This window comes from Clinocottus analis, unplaced genomic scaffold, assembly GCF_023055335.1.
Source record: "Clinocottus analis isolate CAN_PGR_092001 unplaced genomic scaffold, fCliAna1.0.p SCAF_6, whole genome shotgun sequence".
Classification (NCBI taxonomy): Eukaryota; Metazoa; Chordata; class Actinopteri; order Perciformes; family Cottidae; genus Clinocottus; species Clinocottus analis.
This window is the reverse complement of record NW_027176218.1, coordinates 21965067-21987387: the sequence shown is the minus strand read 5'-3', so window position 1 is coordinate 21987387 and position 22321 is coordinate 21965067. Positions and strand designations below refer to the sequence as shown.

Genomic DNA, 22321 nt, shown 5'->3' with positions numbered 1-22321 from the left:
CCCGCCAGGTACACGAGGCAGCTCATTAAAGTCGCGTCAAGACGAGCAGAGATTGTGTTTTGCTGCGTGTCGTCAGATAAACCGGGACCAGCCGGAGGGGGAGGTGACGACGTCGTCTTAAAGCCTCGCAGAACCCGCTAATGAAAGAAGTTTAATTAAGTCGCGCTCGGGCCGCGGGGCGCCCCGCGAAGACGAGGGCGGCGCCGGATGAAGAACATTAGTTGTATTAATATGTTTGCTGGATCTCAGTCGTGGTGTTTAATTACCCAGCAGCCCTTGCACCTGCTGCAGGGACTCAAGTCACTCAATCAGTTTATTAGAGAAAATAATATGCAAAAATGAAGAAGGACTACTTACAGTTTGATATTATAATAATAATCAGCTTATAGCAATGTAGAATTATAGTTTAAAGCAGTCGTAACATTCATAAGGAGTTCAAACAACTATCATAACACAACATATTACAATGACTTCATAAAGGTTCCTAAAACTTAATATTTGCAGGTCAGTGAGTGACAGACGTGAGCAGAGATCAAAGAGTATTTTAATTATTGTAACACATTTAAATCTTGATGATGATGCATGACAACCACTGTTGTAATATATTATAATGTGAGTACAACTTACCCAACGAGAACAACTGTTCATACACAACATGTACACACAACATGTACACACAACATGTACACACAACATGTACACACACAACATGTACACACAACATGTACACACAACATGTACACACAGCATGTACACACAGCATGTACACACAACATGTACACACAACATGTACACACATGTACACACAACATGTTCATACACAACATGTACACACAGCATGTACACACAACATGTACACACACAACATGTTCATACACAACATGTACACACAACATGTACACACAACATGTACACACACAACATGTACACACAGCATGTACACACAACATGTTCACACAACATGTACACACAACATGTACACACACAACATGTTCATACACAACATGTACACACAACATGTACACACAACATGTACACACAACATGTACACACAGCATGTACACACAATATGTACACACAGCATGTACACACAACATGTACACACAGCATGTACACACAACATGTTCATACACAACATGTACACACACGTGCACACACACGTACACACACACATGCACACACACATGCACACACGTACACACATGTACACACAACATGTTCACACAACACGTACACACACATGTACACACACACGTACTCACACGTGTACACACGTGTACACACATGTACACGCACGTACACACACATGTACACACACACCTACACACACATGTACACACACACCTACACACCTGTACACACCTACACACACATGAACACACATGTTCAGCCTCTGAGCCGCTCTCATAATAACCTTCAGATGATACATGAACTCTTCATAATTGGTATGAAGATGTAACAGATTCTGTTGTCAGATTACAGATACCAGAGCGGCTTCATCAGCTGCTCCTCCTCCTCCAGATTACACCGACGCCGCTCTAATTGAAACGCCTTCTTGTCAGTCAGTAATCCCACAGGAGTCGGTGCCGCGCAGTGATCAGACACCTCGTGAGGGAACGTCCTTCATTACAGAACGTGAAGGTCAAACAGACCGTGAAGCAGGGAATGCTTTACACCAAGAAGTCGACAGACAAGAGTCCAAACTTACACGTTTGCTCTACACACCAACACAATGTGGTCAAGTGCCTTGCTCAAGGACACAACGACAAGGACGAGCAGAGCCGGGGCTCGAACCACTGATACAACTGATTGAAAGACCGGCGTGCTAACCACTGAGCCACAGTCAGCCAGGCTTCAGGGTTCAGGCTTCAGACTTCAGGGTTCTGGCTTCAGGCTTCAAGCTTCTGGCTTCTGGCTTCTGGCTTCTGGCTTCAGACTTCAGGCTTCAAGCTTCAGGCTTCTGGCTTCAAGCTTCAGGCTTTAGGCTTGAGGCCTTAAGCCTCAGGCTTCATGCTTCATGCTTCTGGCTTCTGGCTTCAAGCTTCAGGCTTCAAGCTTCAGGCTTCAGGCTTCAGGCTTGAGGCTTTCAGGCTTGAGGCCTTATGCCTCAGGCTTCATTCTTCAGGCTTCAGGCCTCAGGCTTCAGGCTTCAAGCTTCAGGTTTCAGGCTTCAGGCTTCAAGCTTCAGGCTTCAAGTTTCAGGCTTCAAGCTTCTGGCTTCAAGCTTCTGCCTTCAAGCTTCAGGCTTCAAGCTTCAGGCTTCAGGCTTCTGGCTTCAGGCTTCAGGCTTCAAGCTTCAGGCTTCTGGCTTCAAGCTTCAGGCTTCAGGCTTCAAGCTTTAGGCTTCAAGTTTCAGGCTTCAAGCTTCTGGCTTCAAGCTTCTGGCTTCAAGCTTCAGGCTTCAAGCTTCAAGCTTCAGGCTTCTGGCTTCAAGCTTCAGGCTTCAGGCTTCAGGCTCCAGGATGGCGTCCACGGGTCCAGACAGGACGCCAGGTCTTTTGGGATTGGACCACGTGATGCCAGGCCTGAGTGTCCTGATGCTGGAGAGACGTACAGTCATCAATGCACCCAGTGGAAGAATGTTGAGGCGCTCCAACGCGACCGATACAGGAAACCATTCAAATTCAACACATTTGTCAAACTTATTGCACCTGAACGCAACCTTTTGGTTTCGGGAGAGAACCTTTCACGTGTATATTTCCGCTGCGTTCGCCTCTGGCCAGCAGGGGGGGCTGCAGCCATGCAGCACCGTCCTCCCCGTCCTGATGCACAATTTGATTTTTGAAATTACTTCATAAGGGCAAGACTATTTTCTTCCCTTATTGGCAAATCATCGTTTTTGAGTTTACCCTTTTGTTTGTTGTTTGGCTCCATCCCAGTCGCTTCCCTCCCGCTCTGTGCTCCATCCCGAGGCTTCCTCTGCCTCTGCACACAAATCCAATTTGTTCTATTTATCAAACCTGTGGCGGAGGCTGTAATAATGCACCTATTGATCTCAAGGTTGGGTATAAGCAGGGGACTGTGTGTGTGTGTGTGTGTGTGTGTGTGTGTGTGTGTGTGTGTGTGTGTGTGTGTGTGTGTGTGCAATCAGCTCGGGGTTCAGATCAACAAATGTTCATTACTCTTGCCCCTTCCCCTCAGCAGACACACCAACACTAGATAGCGAGCATTCATCACGGCACGCCTGCAGGGGGGTGGAGAAATACTCCATCTCTGCTCTGTGTGTGTGTCTGTGTCTGTGTGTGTGTCTGTGTGTGTGTGTGTATCCTACTCACTGGAGATTGACAAAAAGTAGGAACAGGTTGTGGGACAAGTCCACCAACCGCACAGGAAGAAAGAATGTAAAACACATTTGATGGAGCATCAGGGTCTGATAGATGTTTTATTTTGCCTCTGGATACACACTCGTCTTGGTCACGTGATACTTCACCCCAAAAATTAACAAGCTAGCAACAAAAACAAAGGCCTTTGGAGAGTTTCTTTGGAAAAGGAGCCAGGAGAAGAGCGTTCTAGGTCCTCTCAACACGCTTCACACTCAGAGACTCACTCTCACATGACAGTAACACAAACTACAACATCTCTGTTGGAGTGTGATGGGTCAACACAGGACTTGTACTCAGGAAACCACTGTTCAAGTCAATAGTGTTGTAACTACTTTGTACATGCTTGCTATGGCAGTAAGAACTAGGATGCTCTTGTTCTCTCATTGCTGACATTATAAATAGCAGAATGCTGTACATTCCCTTTTTATTTATTCATGGTGTATTATTACTTCCATTTTGAGCAGGTTATATCTGATGCATCAAGCTCAGGTGCAACTCACAACAGGCAACGTAGCAGAGACATGAGGCAGTGCAGGAAGAGGAAGGGAGGGGCAACCAGCGGCTGAACAGCAACGGCCCGACAGCAACGGCCCGACAGCAACACTGCGCAGCAATTTGAGTTCATTTGGATGGAAGTGTGGAGGCAACTGTTGCCGCGACAAAACCATCGAAGGCTGACCAAGCTGCTGTCTGCATCCGTTCATGGGGATCAGCAGCTTTGGAGCTGGAGAAGCGGCCCATCTGGTTGGTTCTCGTTGACCAAATTAATCAAACGTTTGAGACTTTTCTTCTCAGAGAAATGGCGGCGTTGATCAGTTGGTCAAACACTTTGTTCGTGCTTTCCAAAGCAGACTTCTGGTTGTGCAAACTAAAGTCCTCCCTCAGTAAAGGCACAGCAAGGCGATTAGATCCATGTGTGACACAAGTTGTGTCACAAGTTGTGTCACATCTCCGGTCGCCATGTGGTTGGTTCCTTTGGACTTTGTCTTTGATCGTCAGTGAGCGGTCAGCACTGGGTCATAACCTTGTTTTATGCATGCTTGAAGGCTCTTGATTCTCCATAAAAGCAGAAGAAGGCCGATAGAATATAGAAACACCACCGAATATCTCGCGCAATGCTAATATTTCCTCGTGAAAAGGTTTCATTCACTCATGAGGTGTATAAATCAACAACATGGAGGCTCAGGAGCCCGAACCCAGACGGCAAACCAGCGCAGATCAAATTCACGCTGTCCGTTCTTACCTTTCACAATAAAAGCCCTCGATATTTACGATCCGTAGCTGTTTACCGGAGGGAACTCACATGTAGTTATCCCATTTCAAGGAATTCAATGAAATAGCTTCCAGTCGTGTGGACCAACACTTCCTGTCCCTCCGACTGCCACATCCTGGTCCTGCTCGTGTTCCAGCTCACATAGCTTTTCAGTTTCACTGTGCAAACTCTGGTATTTCCTTAATGTTAAGGTTAAATTAACCTCCCCTAGGTTCACAAAGGCCTTTAGGAATATAAATGGGTCCACAAAGCGTCTCGTGTGACACTGACAATGTTGATTATTGTTTTTTGTCTTATGAAATGTACATCAAGTGTTTTTATTTAAGGAGGTTGTTTTCCAGCAGTCATTTCTCTTTTCTCCTGTCGGAAGGAACCAAAACGATCAGAGATGCCAGCTGATGACGGAGGAGAAGTGTGTATTCTAGACTGGTGACTGAGCTGACTCATTCTACCAGAATGAACACACAAAATACACACACACAAACACACACAAAAAACACCACCGCTCTGGGGTGTTGCATAATCACCAATCTGTGAGCCTCCATTCATTCCAGGATTTATGTGTGTGTGTGCGTGTGTGTGTGTGTGTGGGATGAAGTGCTGTGATTTACTCCTTCCTTTATGTGTACATCCACTTCCTGTCACTCTCTCAGTCCATTTCAGCAGTGTGTACTTTGGGCCAGAGCAGTTCAGGCCCACTGGGAAATCCCGGGTCTCATCAGTGTGTGTGTGTGTGTGTGTGTGTGAGGGGGGAGGGGGGGAGAAAGGGGAGGGGGTGGTGGTGCTGAAGGTGTCCCCCATCACTTCACCTAACAAGGGTGGAATGGAAGGTGGTCTCGGGTACACGGTGGCTCCGCCCCCTCCCCCCTCCCCTCCCCTCCTCCAGGTGTCCAGTCTGAAGGTGAACGTTGAGATTTATCACGCCCGGCTAATGCGGCCCGGTGTCTCCTGTCGTCCTCCCTGCAGGCATCTGGAGGAGGTGGTGTTCGACTGCGGCTGTGAGATCCGCTGGCTGCAGCTATGGCAACAGCGAGGGGAGGCGGGGCTTAGCAGCCAGCAGCTGTACTGCGCTGACGGAGACACCAGGATGCTGCTGCAGGACATGAACATCAGCAGCTGTGGTGAGTTTAAAGAGTGCTCTCTCACACACACACACACACACACGCACACACACACACACACACACACACACACACACACACACGCTAGGGCTGTGTGGTGTGGCAACGAGTGCAGGAAGCATCATTATTTTTTCACAGGTTAATCTAGAAAGCGCAGCAGGATAGTTATGTGTTATAACTCCATGGTTCAAACTTTAGGTTTAACTTCATAACAACACTTGATAAGCCACAACTAACGCTCTTCAGCAGGGTTGAACAACACAACACAACACTTTGTGACACACAGTTTGGAACAATAACAAGTGTACATTTATAAAATGACAAAGTGGAATTGCATGATGGTTATAACTGGAAGAGTACATATTACTGTATTGTATTGAGTAAACGACCTGTGGCTCAAAAGTTAGATTATAATCTTAAGGTATAAATCTTAACCTTTCCCTCCGTCAAACCGACGTAACTTTACTGTGAATAAATAATAAACTAATAAAGATCGCTCGTTAGAGCCTCATAACCTCTACTGAGAAGCCAGCGAATCATTTAAAAAAAGTCCCGCTGAGATCAGACAGCGCTGACGATGCGACAGGATTCAAACCGTCGGTTTATTGATTCTTGATGATTCCTGAAAACATCCTAAAATTACATTTTGTGACTCGACAACAGAGAATGTCAACTTTCAGTTCAATCCTGAAACCGGCATACCGCACACACACACACACACACACACACACACACACACACACACACACACACAGCTGTGGATTCTGGCTGCTGGTTATGAGTTTATATGATAACAGTTATTGTAAATATTCCTAGTTTTAATAAACCACACACACAAAATGACTTTGGCTCGGAGCCCGTTGGCTCCCCACCGGAGCCAACGGGCTCCCCCCCGGAGCCTTACATCCCAGCGTTCCCGGGGCCGGCGTGACGCTCCCTCTCTCCGTCTCCCAGACCTGCCAGACATCAGCGTCAGCCACAGCAACCTCACGGTGGTGGAGGGCGACCGAGTGACGGCCATCTGCAACGGCTCCGGATCCCCGTTACCCGAGGTGGACTGGCCGGTGAACGGGTTGCACTCCATCAATTCACAAGACGTAGGGAGGACACACACAGACACACACACACACACACACACACACCAGACTTGTTCTGCTGCATGTTGCATGTGATAGCAGCACGCTGCTGGCAGTAGTGGATGTAGTAGATGTATCTGATGTAGTAGATGTATCTGATGTAGTAGATGTATCTGATGTAGTAGATGTAGTAGATGTATCTGATGTAGTAGATGTAATTGAGTTGATGTAGTAGATGTGGTTGATGTAGATATAGTAGATGTAGATGTTGTAGATATAGTAGATGTAGATGTTGTAGGTGTAGTAGATGTAGTAGATGCAGTTGATGTATTTGAGTAGATGTAGTTGATGTAGTAAATGTAGTTGATGTATATGTAGTAGATGTAGTAGATGGAGTTGATGTAGTAGATGTATTAAATGTAGTTGATGTATCTGATGTGGTTGATTTAGTAGATGTATTTGAGTAGATGTAGTTGATGTAGATGTAGTAGATGTAGATGTAGTAGATGTATTTGAGTAGATGTAGTCGATGTAGATGTAGTAGATCTAGATGTAGTAGATGTATTTGAGTAGATGTAGTAGATGTAGATGTAGTTGATGTATTTGAGTAGATGTAGTAGATGTAGTAGGTGTAGTAGGTGTAGTAGATGTAGTAGATGTAGTAGGTGTAGTAGGTGTAGTAGATGTAGTAGATGTAGTAGGTGTAGTAGATGTAGTAGATGTAGATGTAGTAGATGTAGTAGATGTAGTAGATGTAGTAGATGTAGTAGATGTAGTAGGTGTAGTAGATGTAGTAGATGTAGTAGATGTAGATGTAGTAGATGTAGTAGATGTAGATGTAGTAGATGTAGTAGGTGTAGTAGATGTAGTAGATGTAGTAGATGTAGTAGATGTAGATGTAGTAGATGTAGATGTAGTAGATGTAGATGTAGATGTAGTAGATGTAGTAGATGTAGATGTAGTAGATGTAGTAGGTGTAGTAGATGTAGTAGATGTAGTAGATGTAGTAGATGTAGATGTAGTAGATGTAGATGTAGTAGATGTAGATGTAGTTGATGTAGATGTAGTTGATGTATCTGATGTGCGTCTGTCGACATCACACTTCAACACTTTGCTCTCCAGCAGAAACACACGGCTCACTGAGCGTCCAGCTCTTGTTTTATGAAGCTCCAGCTGGTGGGAGTGACATCGTAGAGGACAACATGTCAGTGTTGTGGTTTCCCTCCACAGCTGGCCTTGCACCACGTTACCCTGAGCTCCACCTTGCTGGTGGAGCTCAGGGTAACGTCACAGGCACACGTCCTCAACGCCAACGCAGCATGATGTTGCTGAAGCCGTGTTGCTGACAGCCGTGTTGCTGAAGCCGTGTCTCTGCTCCACACGCGTGTGTCCTCGCAGGCCAGAGTCTACGAGAACAACAGCATCCACTCCATCAAGATCACGCTGGTCAATGTGAGCCGCGAGGACAACAACTTCCTGCTGACCTGCACCGCCACCAACATCGTGGGCATGACCAACGCCTCCGTCCTGTTTACTGTGCACTGTGAGTACACACACACACACACACACACACACACACACACACACACACACGAGTGCTCCTCCGTTCTCTTTGCTGTAACGTCTTCTGTGGAGACTGTAGGAAAACACTTATTAGTGTTATCATATCGATCAACAGGCCCATCCATCATCATTACAGCACATAAACATATGACCTACAGAGCGTGTGTGTGTGTGTGTGTGTGTGTGTGTGTGTGTGTGTGTTTGCATTCATGTGACCTACAGAAAGAGCTTGTTTGCGTGAATGTGTGTGATTAATCATCCTGTCACATGACCCGGTAGAGCGCAGCGCCACCAGCAGGTCGCTCTCATTACAGCATCTTATTCATTCAACCTTTTGAAAGAAATCAACATTTCTCTTTTTGTATCATGTAACATGGTCAAGTCATTGTATGTATTTGTTATTTGTGATACATGAGCACTTTTTGCCAACGTTTTGTGGCTCTCAGGGCCAATAAGACCACTGTTTCCTTTTTTTATTCATTACTTTTATTCAGAATTTGCTTTTTATGTCGGCTGGTCACTGATGTTTTTATCAAATGTTTTTCAAACAAGAGTATAAAATCCATTTGTTGGGGACTATTTTCAGCGGCGGAGTGATCCACATTCTGTCTCCACTATGTTTCAGCAGCAGGATGGAGGCAGGTGAACCTCAGTGTGTGTGTGTGTGTGTGTGTGTGTGTGTGTGTGTGTGTGTGTGTGTGCGTGCTCATGGTAATGAGGACATGTCACCTGGTACTCCTGTGGTGAATGCACATTATGAATAGATACATTCCCTGGTTGGTTTGGCCTGCACATTGGGTTTGATGAGAATAAAAAAAGCATTAATATTAACGGCCTCATGCTTTAATATAGTTATTATATATAGTATTTATACGCTGCATACTATTCAGAACATACAAGGGACACACGTGTCAGTGGTTCAATTTAAATCTGCGTGCACCTTTTAGGGGTATCTATTCACAGAAATGGAATATGCTTTTAATACGTGTGTTTTCTTTAACATATACTGCTTGGCAATCATACTCGTTGTGTTTCCTGAGAACGAGCCGTTGACGTCTTCACACGCGCCTTTAACAGCGTTCTCCTCGAGCGCCACGGGAGAAGTTTCAGTTGGTTGCAATCCGCCACCTCACCAGCAGATGGCGCCAGATCCCACAGGCTGGCCCTTTATAGGAGACACTTCTGTCCACTCTGCAGTAATTAATTCCACGGGAACGTGGCACACAAAAGCAGCCGTGGGATCGTTGCGTCGTCGCCAGAGCTCCTACGATTATTCCGCAACGCTGGCAGGGACCCGGCACGAGAATGTGACGCACTCACGGATGCACAGATCTGTCCTCCACCTGCGCATCGTGCAGATATCTCACTTCACCCAGAGGCTTGAATTGAAACAGGGCCAATGAGGGGAAGATGCACTCTGATTGGCTCTGGACTGGAAACTTGAGGGTAAGCAGCATGAGCCCACATTGTGCTCGCTGCCTCCATGAGCTCACTACGTTTGGATTATGGAATCATTTGAAGCTCCGGTAGTTTTAATGTGCAGGGCCGGCATGACCGACGAGTCACAGCACAACATATTCATCACATTACAGCCGAGCGGCTCTCGTGTGCATCAGGACACAGTTGGATTACTTATTGATTCATGAGACGAGCCGTTGGGTACGCGTGTAATGATACAGTAACAGGGATGCAGTCAATAGGGATGAGAGACGGGCAATGAGGCGTGCATACAATATGCATGCCGGCCGCTGGTACACACTAAAGAGAAGGAGAAGGGAGTGAAACGTTTGGATGGATGGAAGCAGATTGGGTGTATTTTTGCATCATGAGTTCATATTTGATATGAACTCAGACGACAGCCGCATTGAGCGAAAAAACCAGTTTGCAAGGGCGTTCGCCAACTCTAGTTGCCAGAATGTCAGATCTCCTGTGTTGCTAACAGTGGTGGAATGTAACAAAGTATTTTTACTTCGTTACTGTACTTAAGTACATTTTTACGTATCTGTACTTTACTTGAGTAAAAATAATAGTGCATAGTTTTTACTTTTACTCAGTTACATTTTGCAGGTATTATCTGTACTTTTACTCCATTTACTACATTTCTGCAATATGTGTCGTTATTCGTTACATTTTATGAACACAGTTTCGCCAAAATGTTGCCGACACAAAAATATGGATTGCATTCAGCACCGTAACTGAAACACATGAACCCACACACATGAAAGCACACACACCGCAGGAGGGGCGGGGCTCTCCCAGAATACACCGCGGCCCAACAACACCAGGATTTGAGCGACGCCACAGCTAACCACACATTTGCTGCTGGCTCACCGGTCTGTGTGAGCATCTCTGACTTATGTCAACCCTGTCTTCTACAAATTTGGCTGATTTCCTGTCTTGCTGACAGGAGTTTACAATTTTCTTTAGACATCCCCCCCAAAAAAAGAAGCTGTCTATCGACACTTAAGGCGAACGCACATCTGTTGGTGTGCCTTGGCTTCAGTGATCCGAGGTGTTTTCTCTCTCGCGACCTATTTGCTGAACACTGTTATGGCCTTGGCGCCGGCCTTCGTCCTTCGCGCCGTCCTTCGCGCCGTCCTTCGTGCCGTCCTTCGTGCCGTCCTTCGTGCCGGCTGTCCTTCGTCCTTCGCGCCGGCCGACCGGCCTTCGTCCTTCGCGCCGGCCGGCCGGCCTTCGCCCTTCGCCCTTCGCGCAGTCCTTCGTCCTTCGCGCCGTCCTTTGTCCTTCGCGCCGTCCTTTGCGCCGTCCGGCCTTCGTCCTTTGCGCCGGCCGGCCTTCGTCCTTGTTGTTCTCTGCTGTTGTCTTTGTCCCTCGTCTTGTCTTGACGGTGCTGCTGCGTGAGGAGACCTCACAGCTGACCTCCCGTGCTGCATCCTCGCTGCCTCCGTGTGAGTGCCGTTCATCAGCCCCGTCCCTTCTGCTCAGAAATCGAGCACATGGCCGGCCGCCGTCCTTACATCCCATTCGTCCACGCCTCGGCCTGAAGCCGACGTCGGCCCGCTTATCGGACCACCCGAGAGCAGCGAGCGCTTCTGCAGGAAGTCGCTTCAGCAGAGGCGGCCTCCCTTCTGACTGGAAGTAACGGATAATAATTACAGCGATGCTTCGCCCGCGGAATATAATTATGGGTTTGCTTTGTAAGGGAAAAGGTCAAGCTGCATGCAGCCCAGAAACAAACCGTGACAAATCACTGATTTTGTCTTCAAAACATGACAAATGCAACCTGTCAACAGAGTGAAGCACTCTCCTGTGTGTGCGTGGATGTGCATCAGAGATGGTTTCCACATTATCAGCACAAACCTCCAATGTTTTCACATTTTACAAAACGAAAGAGAGGAAGAGTAGAGGAGACTGAGAAGAGGAAGAGCAGTTGACGTTATGCACATGGCTGTCTTGTCTTTCTATTTTTTTGTTTACATTCGATTACAATCGGTAATCGGGAAAGTCTTCATCACGGCGATTAATCGTTTTTGAAAGACGAAACATCAACAAATAAGGATCAAAGCAGAATGTTTCGTTCTATAAAAGTATTTTTGGTGGAATTTGATCAATTCAATCGGTAACCTCAAGTAGGCAGAAACCATCATATCATACCAAACATATCCATAAGCCTTCGACCCTGATCACAAGATTACCTTTAACTTTACTCTGGATGTAAATGCTCTTCAATGGTTCTCATGAATTCGGTGACCTCTGACCTTTACTCGAGCGGCAAAAAAAATATCACGATCCAATCGCCCACACATTATGAAACAGAATCACATTCATGTTGCCCAGTTGATACCTTTCCATATTTCATACCTCGTGACCTTTCCTCCAGCGTCAGCCTCAGCACCAACTTCAATCTTTTTCCGCTTACAGTATTGTGTGTTCACGCTTCAGAGGCTCACGCATGCACAACCTTTTGCAAAGGATGAGAAACAGACCTGCGTTGGCTCTTCGAAGGGCCGATGTAGGTGTTCATGCCTCAAGACGCTTCTGCTGGATCTTCATGAACAAAGAAGGAAAGAAAGAGCGGTCTACCTTTTCATGTATAAGATTATTTTAGGTAAAGGAAATATCCTTAATCATTTCAAGACCTTCTTTAAAGTAAATTCACAGATTCATTCTTACTCAATCTTCAAATCTTCATCCTCCTAAATTACTGACTAGCAGGGGTCAATTTTCTATTAGATTTCATGGAACCAAATTATGGAACGACTTTTCCCACTTAACAAAGAAATGTCCTTCTATTAAATGTTTAAAAAAAAGCCTGAAAGAAACTGTAATTCCTGTTTTGTAAAAGGTTTTTTAGTTTGTTTTCTTTTTGTTTATGTATTAGTGTTCATGTCTTTCGTGTATTAGCTGTTATTAGTTAGTGTATTAGCTGTTATTAGTTTTGTATTAGCTGTTATTAGTTTTTATTGGCTGTTATTAGTTTTGTATTAGCTGTTATTTAGTTTTGTTTTGACTTTAATAGGTGGAGGCTTCAAATAAGCCCAGTTGGCTTTTTGTCTCTTCCTGCACTTTTATATTCATTTATCTCTATTGTAATTTTATTTTTATTGTTTGAAGTGTGCGAAAAAATGTAAAAAACAACAACAAAAAAACAGGAAGTAGCTGGCCGGTTTGTGTAGTGAGTGCCAGCTACACTGTGTGTGTGTGTGTGTGTGTGTGTGTGTGTGTGTGTGTGTGTGTGTGTGTGTGTGTGTACACTCGAGAGGATGAATTGCATTTGTGGTGGAACGTGTAACAGCGGCGATCGTCTTCCTCTGGTTTTACATTTCTCAGCGTGGGCTGAAGGACGATGACACCGTCAAAAACTGTGTTTGCATTCGCTCACCGCTTTGTCTGCAAACAGAGAGAAACACGAGAGCAGGAACACACACACACACACACACACACACACACACACACACACACACATCCCAATCGATGGGAACAGATTGTGACGAGACGGGCATATTCAAAAAGATAATCAAGGTCTCTTCTTTTTGGTTCATCCTCATCCGTTTCCTCTCACGTGCTGCCTCAACACATCCAGTAATGGCCGACAATAAAAGCTTCACTTGTCGTGCAGGTGCACTGACATCCTCTGCTTCTGCCCTCCGCTCTGCTCCAGTTCCTCCCTCCATCGTGAAGCTGAAGGAGCCCGAGCGCCGCCATGACACCTGCATCGAGTTCACCGTGCGGGGGTCGCCCCACCCCACGCTGCAGTGGTTCTACAGAGACAAGGTGTGTTTCAACCCACGGCCCGACCTGCAGGGCCTGGCTCCTAAAGTTGAAGTATTTCAGTACTCCAAGCACGTTCATTCACAAGCGGTTGGCAGGGTGAGAACGAATCCATGTTAGCTGTTAGCTTAGCATTCAGTGACCAGTGGGCAGCAGGGTTCGAAGCGAGGGGACGTGTTAGCGTATTCCTCAAATGTGTTGTCGCATATTTTGGTTCTTGCGGGCCAGCTTCACGAAGCCCAGCAGAATCACTGGTTCATAGGAAAAGTAAGACTTTCACCGTTTCAATGTTTTTTATTGGTTTACACTGATTCACCTCCGTTTACAAGTAGGTTCTGGTCGTTCCGGTAGGTTCTGGTAGGTTCTGGTAGTTCTGGTAGGTTCTGGTATGTTCTGGTAGGTTCTGGTAGTTCTGTTATGTTCTGGTAGTTCTTGTAGGTTCTGGTAGGTTCTCATAGTTCTGGTATGTTCTGGTGGTTTTGGTAGGTTCTGGTATCTTCTGGTAGTTCTGGTAGGTTCATGTAGTTTCTGGTATGTTCTAGTAGGTTCTGTTAGTTCTGTTATGTTCTGGTATTCTTGTAGGTTCTGGTAGGTTCTCATAGTTCTGGTATGTTCTGGTAGTTTTGGTAGGTTCTGGTATCTTCTGGTAGTTCTGGTAGGTTCATGTAGTTTCTGGTATGTTCTGTTAGTTCTGTTATGTTCTGGTATTCTTGTAGGTTCTGGTAGTTCTTGTAGGTTCTGGTAGGTTCTCATAGTTCTGGTATGTTCTGGTAGTTTTGGTAGGTTCTGGTATCTTCTGGTAGTTCTGGTAGGTTCATGTAGGTTCTGGTAGTTCTGGAAGGTTCTGATTTGTTCTGTTAGTTCTGTTATGTTCTGGTATTCTTGTAGGTTCTGGTAGTTCTTGTAGGTTCTAGTAGGTTCTCATAGTTCTGGTATGTTCTGGTAGTTTTGGTAGTTTCTGGTATCTTCTGGTAGTTCTGGTAGGTTCATGTAGGTTTTGGTAGTTCTGGAAGGTTCTGGTTTGTTCTGGTAGTTCTGTTATGTTCTGGTAGTTCTTATAGGTTCTGGTAGATTCTGGTAGTTCTGGTATGTTCTGGTAGTTCTGGTAAGTTCTGGTATGTTCTGGTTCTTGTATCTTCTGGTATGTTCTGGTAGTTCTGGAAGGTTCATGTAGGTTCAGGTAGTTCTAGTAGTTCTGGTATGTTTTGGTAGTTCTGACAGTTTATGTAGGTTCATGAAGGTTTATGTATGTTTTGATAGGTTCATGTAGGTTCTGGTAGTTCTGATAGTTGATGGAGGTTCATGGAGGTTCTGGTAGGTTCTGTTAGGGCAGTTGGGTGGCTTTTATAGGACAGACTAAAATAAAGCTTGGGAACCACTGGTCCAAGATAATACTTCAGAATCTTCAGAAGAAGAAATCTGTTTTCATTCTGTAAGAGGACGTTCCTCAGGGCTTCATAGCAGGATGTCACCGTTCATTTGTTCTGTCCCTTCCAGGAAATATCCCACACCGAGTATGTGCGTCCAGACATGGACATTTATCAGGACTACATCGAGGGCTGCTTGACCTTCAAGAACCCGACGCACCACAACAACGGCAACTACACTCTGACGGCCAGCAACTACCTGGGAGTGGCCACCAGCAGCGTGTACGGGCACTTCCTGGACAAGCCCTTCGACTGTGAGTTGGTGCCGCATCATGTATCTGCAACTGAACCCATGATTTTCACTTTCAGTGTCGAAAACCGCACATATTCGGTCGATAATCGGTCACTTCAGATCCGTCGGAAGACGCTCTGGAGTGACCCCGACACCCCCGGCTGGAGGCGCTGTGTTTTCTTGGGGTTGTGCGTCATTCGGTCTGATCCATTGCATCGGATTGTGTCGCTCAGGCGTGGATGTCTGCGAGGTCGACGCCTTGTCGAGGCGCCATCCCTCTCCTCATCGCTGCCGTGTAGCTTGTATATTTAGCCGAAGTGTAAACGAGGACGCGGGGAACCAAGTTATATTTTTAGACCGCAGGCGACGCTCTCGTTAACGCTGTTATTTCTCCCAATGCTTGCTCTCTAATCTCGACATTAATCTATTTCCATCGCTCGGCTATGCTTTCCCTCACGTATGCTCAGATAGCGTCCTCGTCCTGGTCTGTGTCTCACAGCCTTTTGTATCTGCTCTTTCATCCTCCACAGACACATACACTGACTATGATTACGGTAAGTGCTGTTTTTCTGTGTTTTTGTCCTTCCCATTACTGCATCACGGTTTAGATTGTCAGGGCTGTCGAGAAGGAGTCAGCTCCTCAACGTGACATCCGCCACATTTTGGCATTTTACACAATTAGCTTGTTATCGTCTGTATGATATTATTGTGTCAAAGGACCTGACTCAAGACCCGGAGAACTCCCACAGACAGACCAGCGAGGTCCGCTCTATTTTGAATACAGCTTCTTCAGCTCATACATGCAAACCCTCGTAGTGACCTCAATACTTCTTTGTCTTTGTAAAGCGGATGGGATTGCACTAGATTTGACAGACGTATAGCTCATAAAGTTGCCACCAGATTCACAAAGAACGGATCGCTGTTGGCACCAATGCACTCGCACAATCCTCAATGATTTTTGCAGCTGAGAGCAATTAGCTTATTAATTTCTCTTTATTTATATTTTCCCTGAAATGTGATCGTTACAAACAAACGATTTATTGTGTGACTGTACAGCTTGTGTTCAGCGTCTGTCTGTTCACTGGCTCATAACAACATAATTGCATGACTTTCATCTCTAAGTTATGTCTTTTACCTCCTTTCGTCTGCAGCTCTGTGCTCGTTATCGATCTGTGTCCTCGTTGTCTGTGATGACTCTGCAGAAGCAGCAGGCCTGCAAACTGTTGATTTTACAAACACTTGACTGGATCTTCTTGTGTTTGTCCCACCAGTGACCCCGACGGCAGAGACTCACAAACCCGATGAAGACCATTTTGGGGTGAGTGACTGAAGTGTTTGTGTTTCTTCCATCGGCCCTGATCCCAGGCCTGTAACGATGGTGGGATTGAACACGGTGGGGTTTCACACACATTACGTGAAAACAAGTGGAGAAAAGAGGTTTTCAGAGGAGTCAAATGAAAGGACTCGTTTCGCTCACACTTCAGTACATCACCTTGCATTGCTTCATGTTTTAAGGTTGGAATGAACCAACCAGAGGAATATTTCCCCGTTTCAAAGCGAGGAGCCTGACCATCTCAAAGTCAAATCAGACAGAATGTGGATATGAATTTAAAGGATTGTTCCTTTTTGGCGAAATGGAGTTGCTAAATGTCTGATTTTACACGTAATTGCTTGGTTTCTTTCCAATAAATCATGAAACATGGTCTATTTCTTAATAGATATACATGAAAGATTTGTGCTTTCAATCAATCTCCCTACGCTGCGTTCACAACGAACACGACGAGAATATGACGCGCGTGTAGATTACATGCAAAGTCAACGCACTGAGGAAGAAAAACTGAACTGAACTGGAAAATATGAAAAGCACTTATTACTTTTGTATGAAGTGAATCAATTGCTGGTCTTTAACCTCTTTAAGGTAAGCAACCGACTGAACATGGACCAAAGAAGGAGTGGTTTGTCCCTCACAGGGACCCTTACTACTAAACACACTGTTTATGTTGTTCCTGATGAAATACTAATGTTTCTTCTGGAGCCGGTTCATAAAAAAGGAAACAGATGTATATATTATATATGTATGTATGTTACCTTGCTGTTGCCTGTAATATTGTTCTGATATAATTACTTTAAAATAAAAGCTGCAATACACCAGTTTTTAATCGCAGAAAAATCATGCGATTAATCAGTTAAATTTGTTCAACTTTGCCCAGCCCTAATATGAATAAATAAAGCCTAAACATATCTGAAAATGTAGCTCAGGAAGAGGCCAGTGCTATTTTAATCCAGCCTTTGCTTCTCGCCGTTCGCCGCTATCTAAACCCCCCGGTGGCCCGTGAGCCTGAGAGTCGGTTAGAGATGTAATTGAGTTCTTTTTTCCTCTCCTGTAATTGACTGGGAAAAGATAACCGTTGGAGCCGAAGGCTTTGAGGGAGCGTAGTGGGTTGGTTATGTGTGTGGGTGTCGTTTTTTTCTCCTCCTTTTACATAATTCTGTGGTTATCCAAACACGGATACCTGCATGCATCTTTACATCCAGGTGTCTGACTATGACAGATACCCCCAAGGCTGGAAAACGTTCTTCCCCTCGTGAATGTGAAGAAGAACTTCTTAATAATCCCTCCTGGGAGTTGTTCCTTCTGATGTTACGCCCGAACATACAGGACCCATTGACATGCGTTACTGTTGGGGCAGAGAAAGATGGCCGCCGAGGTCAGGCAGCTGCCTTGCTCGATAGCGCCCACATGGACCGTGTTGGACTTCCACCGGCTGACCCTTGGGATCCCGAATCCCTACAGACTGAGCTGCTCAGCTCGGCATGTTGACCTGATGGTCCAAATGGAACTTTATTGTTCCAAATTGTTTTTAAAATGTTGGTCCAATGGGAAATTTAGACTCGCTGGGCCTCAGAGGAGACATTAGCTTTTGTCCTTTTTTCTCTTTTTTTTTTTCAAGGACATAGGTATTTGTGGAAAAGAACAAGAAAATGCAATATGAAGGAGTTCAAGTTGAAAAAACGAAAACACACGTTCAGACCGAACAATGTGTGGCAGCAACCTGTCAATCACCCTGTAGCCCCGCCCCTTTGGCATCTCCTGATTCATGGTCTGTTTGACTCTAAATGAGCATAATGTACTAAATTGGACATTGTGCTAAGTATATGCAGTATATGAAGTATATATATATATATATATATATATATATATATATATATATATATATATATATATATATATATATATATATATATATATATATATATATATATACAAGTATGTACAGTGAGTAACTAGACAACCAAAGTGATGCAAAGGCTGTTGAAGTTGATTGTTTACTACTTTTCGGAGGATCTGGCCAGAGGTGATAATTATAAGTCATATTAGTGTAGTATTGTGTAATAATATTAAAAAAACAACCCGATGCTTTGTTAGTTCAGCCAAGCCAGAGACTACTTTATTTACGTCTTTCTTGGATCACTTTTCTTGACTTTCTTAGCACCTCTCTTTCCGTTTTCCCTCTTCAAAATAAAAGCCCCAGAAACTTACACTCGAGCGCTGCTTCCTAGAGCGCCGCCCAAATACACGATACAATAGCTTACAGTGACGAACGATCACAAACAGTCACATAGTAAAGAGTGCACTCTGCTGCATTAAAAATTCCCTTCAAAATAAAAGCACAAAGTTATTTTTGCACACGCAAAGACCCGTAACTCACTGAAAGGTGCCACGACTTAAAAACTAGTGTTTAATGCCCTCCCTTGCTTTACTCCATCCTGTGTGTTTGTAAGTGTCCTGACACAGTTCCCCTCGGTTCCCCTGGTCTGCAGGTGTCCATCGCAGTCGGCCTGGCGGGGTTCACCTGCGTGATGCTGGTGGTTCTCTTCCTTCTCATCAACAAATACGGACGACGCTCCAAGTTTGGCATGAAAGGTAAGAAGTGTCTCTCAATGGAGTTGCTCTGTCTTGACTGAAGAAGTCTTCAGTCAGACCGGCATGCGTGATGTTTGCTCACTTCGAGGTGTGAAGTCTGAAGCGGTCTGGCCGTGTCAATACCGTGGTCGTGTTCATATGTGTTTATTGGCCGAAGGAGTGACAGAAAGGAGAGGTTGCAAGAATAATAAAGAGCTGGAAGATGGAGAGGAGGTTTCTCTCTGAGCTGTGCAAATATGGAAAGCACATTTTGTCTTCACTCAAATAAAAATTCTAACTCAACTTAAGACGGAAATCTTGAGGATCAAACACATTTACCGAGTCACAGCTTGGAAATGGGAAAGCACAATTGCCTTTCACTCACTTCAAGAGGCTGAAGTGGAAAATCGCCCCGAGTCTCAACGTCCAGAAATGGTAAACAGCAATCTATAACATGAGAGGCGTTTTGACTTGAAGTACAACATTTAAAAGTTAGAATGAAAGCTCTCGCATGTGTTTTATTATGTAAAGTCAATATGTCCTCCACATGAATCCAGAGCATCTCAAGAACGAGGCATCGAGTACCTCGAGACAAAGAGTGAAGGTCATCATGAAGCGATGATTCTCACCTCGACTGGTCCTCTTCAGGTCCCTGAAGGCATCAGCACAGGGAATATGTGCTTGGCATCTTTTCTTTTCATGCACCTTCTGTAATTATTATTATCCATGTTATTCTAATCTTTTATCCCAAACGATGATCTTTTTCCAAACCTAATTAATACGTTTGTTGTTTCCTAAACCTAACTAAGTATTTCACAATCTTTACCGAAACCTAACTAAGTACTTTTGTCGTCTAAACTAATTTGTTTCCTTTGACGACGGAACTTTATTTTGAAAAGACTGTACAGAAAAGAAATATTATATATATGGAATTTCTTTCTAAATATACTTTCATGCCACACTCTCTCTGGCTTCAGTCAATTTTAATGTTGATCTATTTCCATTATTTCCATTAAAGATTCAAGAAGTATATTTTATAACAAATTTTAATTTAGAATTTTGGATGACAAAGTTCATTATCAGATTGAATGTTTTACATTTTAGGAGAAAGTGCTCTCTCTCTCTCTCTCTCTCTCTCTCTCTCTCTCTCTCTCTCTCTCTCTCTCTCTCTCTCTCTCTCACACACACACACACACACACACACACTCCCCATGTCTTAGGGGCATACACACACAGAAACACCATATCAACCATCTGTTGATTACTTCCATCTGTTCATTTAGTGCCGCCTTACAGCCAGCCCACATTACTGCCTGTAGGGTGAGTGTGCACTTTCACACATGCACACACACACACACACACACACACACACACACACACACACACACACACAGATGAAGAGTGCCGATACGGAGTCTCAGACGCACCAAAATGAATGCTTTTATAAAAAGAAGAGGGAGCCGAGCGTAGCGGCGTGATTCTATTACGTCTCCATGAGTCCTGCTGCTCGCTTCCAGGAGGAAATGACATCGTTGTTTTCTCCTCAGGAGGAATATTGTCGTCTTTATCAGCTGTGATCTGCTCTTCAGACGCAGAAGTCTCTTAATGTCCAGACAGGACAGAGTGATGTCTGTCATGTCTGCCAGCCAGCAGCCGTCTCTCCGTCTCTCTCCTCTCTCCTTCTCTCCTTCTCTCCTTCTCTCCTCTCTCCTTCTCTCCTTCTCTTCTTAACTCTCCTTTTCTCTCCATCTCTCCTTCTCTCTCCTTCTCTCTCCATCTCTCCTTCTCTCCTCCTCTCTCCATCTCTCTGTCTCCTTCTCTCTCCTTCTCTCGCCTTCTCTCTATTTCTCTTCTTATCTCCATCTCTCCCTCTCTTCTTCTCTCCTTCTCTTCTTATCTGTCCTTCTCTTTCCATCTCTCCTTCTTTCCATCTCTCCTTCTCTCTCCATCTCTCCATCTCTCCTTCTCTCCATCTCTCCTTCTCTCCATCTCTCCTTCTCTCCTTCTCTCTCCATCTCTCCATCTGTCCTTCTCTCCTTCTCTCTCCATCTCTCTGTCTCCTTCTCTCTCCATCTCTCCTTCTCTCTCCATCTCTCCTTCTCTCCTTCTCTCTCCATCTCTCCATCTCTCCTTCTCTCCTTCTCTCTCTATCTCTCTGTCTCCTTCTCTCTCCTTCTCTCCTTCTCTCTCCATCTCTCCATCTCTCCTTCTCTCATCTCTCCTTCTCTCCATCTCTCCTTCTCTCCTTCTCTCTCCATCTCTCCATCTCTCCTTCTCTCCTTCTCTCTCCATCTCTTCATCTGTCCTTCTCTCCTTCTCTCTCCATCTCTCCATCTCTCCTTCTCTCCTTCTCTCTCCATCTCTCTGTCTCCTTCTCTCTCCATCTCTCCTTCTCTCCATCTCTCCTTCTCTCTCCATCTCTCCTTCTCTCCTTCTCTCTATCTCTCTGTCTCCTTCTCTCTCCCTCTCTCCTTCTCTCTCCATCTCTCCATCTCTCCTTCTCTCCATCTCTCCTTCTCTCCATCTCTCCTTCTCTCCTTCTCTCTCCATCTCTCTGTCTCCTTCTCTCTCCCTCTCTCCTTCTCTCTCCATCTCTCCTTCTCTCTCCATCTCTCCTTCTCTCTCCATCTCTCCTTCTCTCCTTCTCTCTCCATCTCTCCATCTCTCCATCTCTCCTTCTCTCCTTCTCTCTCCATCTCTCCATCTGTCCATCTCTTCTTCTCTCTCAATCTCTCTGTCTCCTTCTCTCTCCATCTCCCCTTCTCTCTCCCTCTCTCCTTCTCTCTCCATCTCTCCTTCTCTCCTTCTCTCTCCATCTCTCTGTCTCCTTCTCTCTCCCTCTCTCCTTCTCTCTCCCTCTCTCCTTCTCTCTCCATCTCTCCTTCCCTCCTTCTCTCCGTCTCTGTTCTTTGGTAAACGTGTTTCTGCCTCGTGGCCCATCAGGCTTTACGGCTCCACTCATATATATAAAATATGAAAAGCGCTGTTGACCCAAACATTTCCTCCTCCTCTTCTTGACCGCGTTGTGTGAAAGAGTGGAGCTCTTCTAGTTGTGACTCATTATGGGATGCTGAAAACACCAGCCATCAAAGTCCTGCATCGCACCTTGTTGCTGTGACAACTGAAAGTCTCCTCTCTGAGTCGTTCGGCTCCAAAGAGTTTTAACCTTT

General features: G+C 45.1%; 1 protein-coding gene across 2 annotated transcripts in view; it reads left to right on the top strand.

Annotated features, from left to right (window-relative positions):
• The window catches only part of LOC137803850 (NT-3 growth factor receptor-like), a 145888-nt gene that overhangs the window by 63291 nt on the left and 60276 nt on the right, over window positions 1-22321 (top strand). The window contains exons 5-12 of one of the 2 annotated variants that reach the window (XM_068602648.1): window positions 5563-5717; window positions 6672-6814; window positions 8192-8336; window positions 13479-13591; window positions 15086-15269; window positions 15778-15801; window positions 16519-16565; window positions 19070-19172. In XM_068602648.1, the coding sequence (XP_068458749.1) occupies window positions 5563-5717; window positions 6672-6814; window positions 8192-8336; window positions 13479-13591; window positions 15086-15269; window positions 15778-15801; window positions 16519-16565; window positions 19070-19172 (914 nt within the window). The remainder of the gene's footprint in view (window positions 1-5562; window positions 5718-6671; window positions 6815-8191; window positions 8337-13478; window positions 13592-15085; window positions 15270-15777; window positions 15802-16518; window positions 16566-19069; window positions 19173-22321) is intronic. The other variant, XM_068602649.1, reaches the window with a different exon arrangement.